Raw genomic sequence first — 8843 nt, 5'->3', positions numbered from 1 at the left:
AATAGGTGGCTCGCTTTGATTTTTTTTTTTTTAATTAAATCGTTTCATAATGGTTCCATCTTTCTCTCTGTTAATTTCTTTGTTATGTTATGAACAGTGGCCTGATAAGTATTCACCCCCGACCAATAATACCACATTTAGATGAATTAGGAATTATGTAGAAACAATTTTTCCAAATGAACTTTGTTATTCATAACTGAAGAGATCAAACTAAACACTGTTGTAGTTGAAGGAGGTTACGTGTCAGGAATACCTGCAAAAAAACATGTACAAATCAAAATTCACTGGTTGTAAAAGTATTCAGCCCCTAAGGTGGAAGCACGTTTTACAGCAATGACTGCTATGAGTATTTCTGGGTCGGTCTCTACCAGCTTTGCACAGTGAGATGGTGAAATATTTTTCCTTTTCTTGACGTGAAAATTGCTCTCGTTCTGCCAAGTTTGATGGGGATCGTCGGTTGACTGCAATCTTCAAGTCTCGCCATGAATGTTCAATTGGGTTCAAGTCAGGACTTTCACTGGGTCCACTCAAGAACATTAATTTTCTTCTTATTCAGCCACAACAGTGTGGCTTAAGCTTTGTGCTTTGGATCATTGTCCTGCTAAAATGTGAATCTTCTACACAGTTTCAGATTCATGGCAGACTCGAGCAGGTTTTCATCAAGGATTCTCCTGAACTTTGTACCATCCATTGTCCCTTCTGTCCTGACAAGCTTGCCAGTCCCTGCTGATGAAAAGCAATCCAATAGCATGATGCTGCCACCACCATGTTTGACAGTAGGGATTTTGTTGACTTGGTGATGTGCAGTGTTAGGATTGCGACAGTTGTAACGCTTTTAATTTAGACCAAAAAGTTAAATTTTTGTCTCGTCTGACCACAAAACTTTTCTCCACATTCCTGCAGTTTCATTCAGATGATTTTTTTGCAAACCCCATATGAGGTTTGAGATGTGTCTTTTTCAGTAATGGCTTCTTTCTTGCCACTTGTCCACGGAGGCCAGCTTTGCGAAGAATGGGACATTGTTGATTGATGGAACACTTACCCTCATGTCAGACATCGAGCCTTGCAGATATTACAAAGTCATTGTTGGATTTACAGTGACATCCCAAACCAGTTTCCTGCTTTCCCGGCTGCTGAGTTTGGATGGGAGACCTGATCTGGGTTGAGTCTGGGTGGTATGATATGTCTTCCACTTCTTAATGATGGATTTCACCGTACTCAAAGGGGTAACGAGTGACTTTGAAATCTTCTTATAACCCTCTCCTGAATGGTGTTTCTCCACCACTTTGTGTCTGACATTCTTGGAAAGCTCCTTCGTCTTTGTTTATCTTGTCGGTTGACTTAGTGAGTTGCAAAACTCTTTAGATAAGTGGGAGAGCTTAATTTTTCAATTAAACCACTGATTGCATTCAGGTGAAACCAACTACACATATTTTGTAACCTTTCAAGCAAATACTTTGCTCCTGAAGTGATTTAGCGTTCATTAAGGAAAGGGTTTGAATACTTATTATGCAACTGAGATTCATCTGATTTTCTCTGCTAATCTAACTTGTTCACATTTTTCTCTGCATTTTTTTTTTTTTTTTAGCTTTATCACTTTGGAGTAGTTTGTGAAGACTTTATATATCAAGTTTGATTTGAAAGCATCACGAAATAAGCTCAGGTGGCATCAAAATGTGAAAGCTCTCGACGAGGGTGATTACTTTTGCAGGCCACTGTTTGTGATGTTTAAAATGTGTTGGTTCAGTCCATTAATGGGGAATATGCTTTGATTTGTTAAATTAAATTTTGAAAAATATATTGGCGTATTTAGAGGGAAATGTCAATAAAACGTGTTCAATATTTTGTGCCTCATCACACGACTGTGACTAAGATGTAAAGATTGGGATGGGCCTGGATAAGGGGATTGGCATCAGGGTGCCCACATCAGGTTGTGAACGTTTCCATAGCTGAGAATGTACCCCAGGCAGGTCACCACTCCATCGCAAATTGCTGCAAGAGAATCCCTCATTCAGGTGAGGAACTTGGAACTTTGCTAAAATACGGATACATTGACGATCCAGCCATCCATCAGGACCATACTCTGTGCAGAGCGTTGGTGCTGCCTAAGCAGTCTCCTTGGCTATTGGGTACAATCCTGGACGGGTCGCCACTCCCGACACAGGATACCAGCAAGCTGGCACTCATTTTGCCGACCTCGGAAGGATGACAGGCAGAGTCAACCCCACCTGGTGTTAATTCAACAGTGAGGCGAGATTTCAACTCAGGATCCTAGGATCACAAGCCCATCACCCTAACCATTAAGCCAACACCAGGAATACATTGACCGTGGGATCCTTAACGTCAATAGGACAGCTTGTTGTGCTTGATGTTTTTTTTTCCAAAGGACTGCATACTCTTTGGTGCAATGCCTTGTCTGTGCAACACCAGAATGACAGTTTGTAATTAGGTTGGGAATCAAACTGACTGTTCAACTGAAAGTGCACTACCTCTGAGACGTCACGTCAGCTCGGACCTATCGTATCCTTTCGAAAATATCTACAAAATAATGACCGAAACAAAGATCTGTTGATTATTATAATTTTTTTTTTGCAAATAATAATTCAAACAGAATTAATTCAAATTTTAACTGCAATTACAATTAATTCCATTTTGAATAATTATCCATTCCAAAGTTGGTCTCAATAATCAAACAGTTGAACATTCATTTTGTTTGAGCACAACTCCAGTACCTTTTGATGCAATTCATTTTAAAGTCCATGCCTGGTGTTGGCTTAATGGTTAGGATGGTGGGCTTGGGATCCGAGGATCCTGAGTTCAAATCCCGCTCAGCTGTTGAATTAATACCAGGTGGGGTTGACTCAGCCTGTCATCCTTCTGAGGTTGGCAAAATGAGTGCCAGCATGCTGGTATCCTGTGTCGGAGTGGCGACCCATCCAGGATTGTTCCCAACAGTCAAGGAGACTGCTTAAGCAAAACCAACGCTCCACACAGAGTATGGTCCCGATATAATGGATGGATGGGTGTAAAGTCTATCGTGACGTTTTATTCACCACCAGCAGACAGCTGATGGGATGGTGTGAGATTTGATAGAAAAACAACATTTACGCGACAAATGTAATGAATGGAGCCGATGATGATGATGATGATGATGATGATGATGATGATGATGATGATGACAACAACAATCCTGCGACAGTTGGGCTTGACGTGCCACCCACCAGAATGCTGACTTCATCTGGAATGTAGAAAACTGTTCACTGGGTTGAATGAAACACAAGTTTTCGGTACCGTACTGTAAATGTAGATGCCGTCAGCAGATTTGAAGGACATCGTTAATTATGCCGACAAAGTTTCATGACAACATGTGAAACAATGAGAGAGGAGATTGCAAACACGACAGACAGACGTCCATTTATTTGGATGGAAACTTCAGTCTGCCAAAGTAGATCATGCAAACAAACATTATCCGAGTAGTGTAATCTATACCGAGCATCAATGAGATAATCAATTGGAACCATTTGTAATGAAACAGCCCTCAGACTTCCTGTCGTGCATGTTCCATTTTACAGGCTTTGGCTGAATTTTTTAAACTTCCTCAAATTTGAATGGTTCGGATACGATGAGTATTTTATCGATTGAATAATGGCAGCACAATGCATAGTTGTAAATTGAATACAAAGGATAATAATTTGTAACAATACTAAATAGATGCCCCTATTTGCAGCTATGTTCGAGGGAGAATGATATTCTCCACATTCCTCCTCTGCCTCCCGCCAGCTTTTCTTCGTCTTCTTCCTCAGATGTAAGTCGGTCTTTATTTCACGGAATGGTTGTGCGGTTGTTTCTCACCTCGCCACCTCGACATTGTGAACTTCTATCTTATAAAGTTTAAAGGTTTATAACTGGCTTCCTTTGCTGCAATCTGGACGGCATCGATGCTCGCGTCCTCATCTTGCTCTGCCAAGCTTTTCTCTTCGATTTCTGATGGACGCGGCTCGACGGCAGTGACGCATTGTGATACGTACCACGGACATTTGGTTTGATAATTATAGGTGTAGTTTCATGGATTATTTGAAAGGCTAAAAGAAGAAGGAGGATCGAATACAATTCTCAAAGTTGTTTGGAGTCTAAAAATGTGGAACCGAGGGAACAGGTAAAGGCCTGCGAACTGCAGGTGGGCTACTGCTCGGCCTTGTGCCCTGGCCTTCTGCCAATACGTGCTGTTGAATCCAAGGGTTTGGACTTCACTTAATAGATGGAGGGGAGCCCGGTAAGAACCACACCACCCTACGGTGGAGAAGCAGGTGCTCCATAATGTTATGGATACAGTCCTATGGTGTAAGCAACTGGGCAATACCAAGGAAGTATTTGGCATCGCAAGGAATGCTCAGTACACACCTGGCCAGAACAGGACAGATCGTAGTTCCAGAGCTTGGAACAGAGTAAGAACTGGTCTTAGAATCTTACTCGGGTCTTACTGAAGTGATGGTAAGATGAGGGACTTGCTTGGGTTGGAGCTTGTGCACTATGTTTTAATTGGTGATATGTTAACTTTTCTCGTGTTTAGTTTAATGGTGGGCCTCAACATTCTGTAATTAAAAAAAATTATTTTGTCTTCCAGGAGGAGATGAATATGGAAGATTAAGATGATTCGGCTTTTCAATGAAGAAAAACAATTCATCTCATGTAATTGTAATTTAGATTTAACCCCCCCCCCCCTCTCCCAGGCACAATGTATTCCTTTTCTTGTGTTTGTGCCGTCTACATGTACACATGGCAGTCACAATACACTTTCACTGCTTCTTTAATATATCGAGTGAATTGATTATTCCATTGGGATTTGGGATTAAAACAAATTGCACATGGTAATCACAGATGGCATGGAGCGTGGCACTCACAATTCGGGGATTCCTTGCTGTGATCATCATCATCATCATCATCAACTGTTGGACTGTATACCTTCAGGACAGTTTGGGTTGGTCATTGATTCAAACCATTTTTTTTGTCAGCGATTACAAGATTGAAGTTTGTTGATTTGTCGATCGTTACGTTGCAAGAGTGAAGATGGTGTAACAATATGCAACTGCTTTCACCATTGAATATCCATTATACTGCGATACCAAGAAAAATAAAGGAATGTTCTCCCCTCCTCTCCACCTCACGTGCCTCGTTTTCCCACAATGTAAAGCAGCTCGTGTGTTATTGTGCTGATGGATCATTTGCATCTACCGACAAGGAAATGGACCTCCCCTAACGCCTGTATTTGTTCGGTATTGTATTTTTGGACGACATGGAAAATCTACCTTGGACAAACCAGAGTCGTGAATGAGCCAGCCACCTGCCTGAGCAGAGCACAACCCACCCTTGAATGTATACACTTCTTTAATGAGTCCAATTTATCCCACTTTGTGGCATTGGCTGGTGGGAATGATTTTGTCTCAAGTCAAAGAAATTGGTTGGGCAGGCCTGATCTTCGACTGAAGCAAGAATTTGTAATTGATTCAGGGTGCTGTTGATAATGCTCCGACTCTTCGCGAATGACACTGTGGGATCTTTGAAGTCCACCAACTCAGGCCAGCAGATTTTTTTTTTAATACAGTCTCGGTCTGTGGAAGAGCTATGATACAATCGAACAAACCAGGACACAACATAAGGGGGAAACACCAATAGCAGGGTGGAGGGAGAAGGTAGACAGAGACGAACAAGTAAGAGATGCAGGTAACGATATGGGTTAGGAGAGAACACAAGGGGTGGATAAGAAGGATACATTTGCAAAATTTTGGAAGGGGTGGGGGTGGTTTAACAGGTGTAGAAAAGATCATGGCTTGTGATGGGGGGGTGACCTGATATGGTGGTAAGCAGCTGTGTTGAAGAAAGGGAGAGAAGAATGAGATCGAAGAGATTGTAGAAGGTGGTTCCACAGGTGGGAAAAGAAAGGAATAAAGGAGTGGTTTTGGATTTAGGCAGTTTCACTCGGAGGGTTTGCTGGTGGACTACTTGCATCCTGCAGATACCTGGGTAGGACAGAGCATGGAGAGGGCAGAGGGTGAAAGACCAGAAATGAGGAGGCAGAAGACAGAAAGACCACCGACCTGTAAGTGACTCGGCTTTATCGCGAGAGATTCCAATGTTCTTGAAAGCCTTGGTTTCCATGCCGTCAAGCTGAGCTTTGTGTGAGGCAGGGGTGCCATCCCAGAGGGTAGAGCAATACTTCATCAAGCTGCGGATGAAAGCCTTGTGTGGGGATAGGAAAGCTCAGGTTTATCATCCATCTGATGGATAGTACACATTGAAGAAAAGCCCTGCATGCAAAACACCAGAATGACAGTTTCTAGCTGGGTCAGAATTTGAACCCAAACTCGACAGTTTGGAGGTGAGTGCGTATCTGTAGGCTACTCCACCACCCCAAGTAGAACATTGAGTGATTTATATAATCGATTTGTACAGATGAATAAAGGTGAGGTGTGTTTGCCTGATCAAGGAACAGTATGTTTTGCAGATATTGTCACCCCTTCTGGGTAGATCAAGACACTGCTCCAAATCTGGCTCACTGTCGGTTAAGCTTGCAGGTTGTCTAGCTATAGTGGCTTTAAATGGCAGTGTCCAGGCACAGTCAGTCCAGTTGGCAAGGTGTCTAACCACTGTGTTTAACCACTGTCGGTTCATCTAGCAAGGTGTCTAACCACTGTGAGCTCAGCCTGCAGGGAGTCTACCCATAGTAAGTCCCGTGTTTTTTGTGCGACCTAAACTCTGGCTCTGCTCCTTGAGAGGATATCAATGTATGAGGTGATCATGTTTACCCCCTGGGATTTCTTGCACAAGGAGAGCAAAAGCCCCCATAACCACATGGTCAATAAATCGACAAATGGAGATGGAAACGGTGTTTCAAACCAGGTCAGAGGTTCGAGTGTGACGTCAACGTAAAACTATATATACATGTATAACAACCTCTTGCCTTTCCAAACAAAAAAGCCACACAAGGAAAAAAAGCATTTTACTGTTTGAAACCCCATTTGGGTTCCTTTACAGCTGCAGACATCCATAAGTCACGCACAAAGAATTCCAATTCTACATTTCCACATCAGCTGCCAGACCGGTTTCATCGCTTATTGGTGAGTCGTCAGCAACAGCGTAGAGAGAAAAGAACACGAATGAGGCTCACGAACATGTACCACACGCAATGTCCATCGTCGTCCTCGTATACTTTCGCTATAGAACGTCCACACCCCCTTTCAAAATTTTCACCTTTTGTTGCCTTCTTGCCTGGAATGAAATTGCTTTAAATCTGACTTTTTCTACCTTTATTTACACATCGTAACCCACAAATTCTACAAATTTTAGAAAATTATTTTAAAATACAAAACTAGAATATCTTGGTTGGATAAGTGTCCACCACCCCCTCCCCCCCCCCCTTACAATAGCAATTGTAAATGAGCTCAGGTGTAACCAATCACCTTCAAAATCACACACTAAGTTAATTGGCCTCCACCTGTGTTCAATTGTAGTGAGGGCCTTTGCCAAATTGTTGCCACAAAGTTGGAAGCACAGAATCGTCTGGAATGTCATTGTATGCTGCAGCATTAAGGTTTCCCTTCTCTGGAACGAAGGGGACCAGCCCAAACCATGAAAAACAGCCCCAGACCATAATTCATCCTCCACCAAACCTCGACATTGTGAACTTGTATCTTATAAAGTTTAAAGGTTTATAACTGGCTTCCGATCCTTCCCTCCTGTCTTCCTTTCTATCCCTCCCCTTCAGATCCTCGTTAGCCAACGGATGGGTTGTATTTGATGGTGAAAAACAATCCTTAAAAATTCACAGACCGGTGTTTGTGTGTTTGTTTGGCGAGCTCTTCCTCCTCTTCCAGGTGTGCGTTGATTTACAATTTACATTCAGACTTTCTGTATTGGATCAGCATGACCCCATTCCATGTGGAGCGGTGTTGTTATGTTTGCCGGTGGTCTTGGGGGCAGGGGAGGGGGACACAAATAGTCCATATGAATGTGCGTCGTGACGTGCTCCCTCCAGGTCGGAGAGGCCATTACAAGTCTCCACCATTTACACTTCTGTATTCCGGTTCCCACGTTTTCCAGTTCAGCGAGGTGTTTTTAATTAAAAGCAGTCGGTATGTTTTTACTTCATGCACGTAACACAGGTTATTATTTTTTTTACCTCGACAAAACAGTCAGCAGCCTATACACCGCCCAGATAAAGTGCATGTGGCAGAAGAACTTCTTGCATGTTTCGACCAAGCCGGAGGGCAGGTACTCAGCTAGAAATGATAAACATAATTTGACCAGGATTCATTCTTATATCATCTTCATATACGACATCAACTCCGCGTAATACCGAACGGCGCAAACGGTCAAAGCTCTGAGAGAACTCAAAATCTGATGAAACTCACGCGAACTATTCCGACATGGCCGTTTGTTCTGGACGAAACAGCCTGAACGGATACTTTACTTCTTTTTCTTACGACACTCAGCAAGGAGCATATTTGCATTAAACTTATCAAGTGGATAAGATTTGTAATTTTCCTTCATCTTCAGGTCGTTTCATCATTGAACTTATTTTACTTGAACATAATTAGGGTTTTCTCCTCTTCCGCTTTCCGTAAAATATAATCGTTTTAACATCTACCGTTTAATCTGCAGTTAATGAGCATATTCCGATATGTATTCACATATTTTTAAAGGAACCTCACTTTCGGAAACGCACTCTTAACATTTACAAAAGTTTTTTTTTTCCTGAACAATCATACGACAGGAAGTGACGATTTGCTGGCGTTGACAGGAAGTGACGAAACCATGCTGACGTTGACAGGAAGTGACGAAACCAT

General features: G+C 42.4%; 1 protein-coding gene across 2 annotated transcripts in view; it reads left to right on the top strand.

The window, feature by feature from the left end:
- Window positions 1-5155, top strand: part of LOC147018202 (uncharacterized) — a 49796-nt gene extending 44641 nt beyond the window's left edge. Inside the window, exons 6-7 of one of the 2 annotated variants that reach the window (XM_085897667.1) lie at window positions 3728-3805; window positions 4625-5155. In XM_085897667.1, the coding sequence (XP_085753793.1) occupies window positions 3728-3805; window positions 4625-4648 (102 nt within the window). In that variant the 3' untranslated portion in view covers window positions 4649-5155. The remainder of the gene's footprint in view (window positions 1-3727; window positions 3806-4624) is intronic. The other variant, XM_085897668.1, reaches the window with a different exon arrangement.
- Window positions 5156-8843: the final 3688 nt, after the last annotated feature.

Source organism: Eptatretus burgeri, chromosome 10 (assembly GCF_056783735.1).
Source record: "Eptatretus burgeri isolate ZD-2024b chromosome 10, Ebu_testis_v1, whole genome shotgun sequence".
Taxonomy (NCBI): domain Eukaryota; kingdom Metazoa; phylum Chordata; class Myxini; order Myxiniformes; family Myxinidae; genus Eptatretus; species Eptatretus burgeri.
This window is presented reverse-complemented; position numbering and strand designations above follow the sequence as displayed.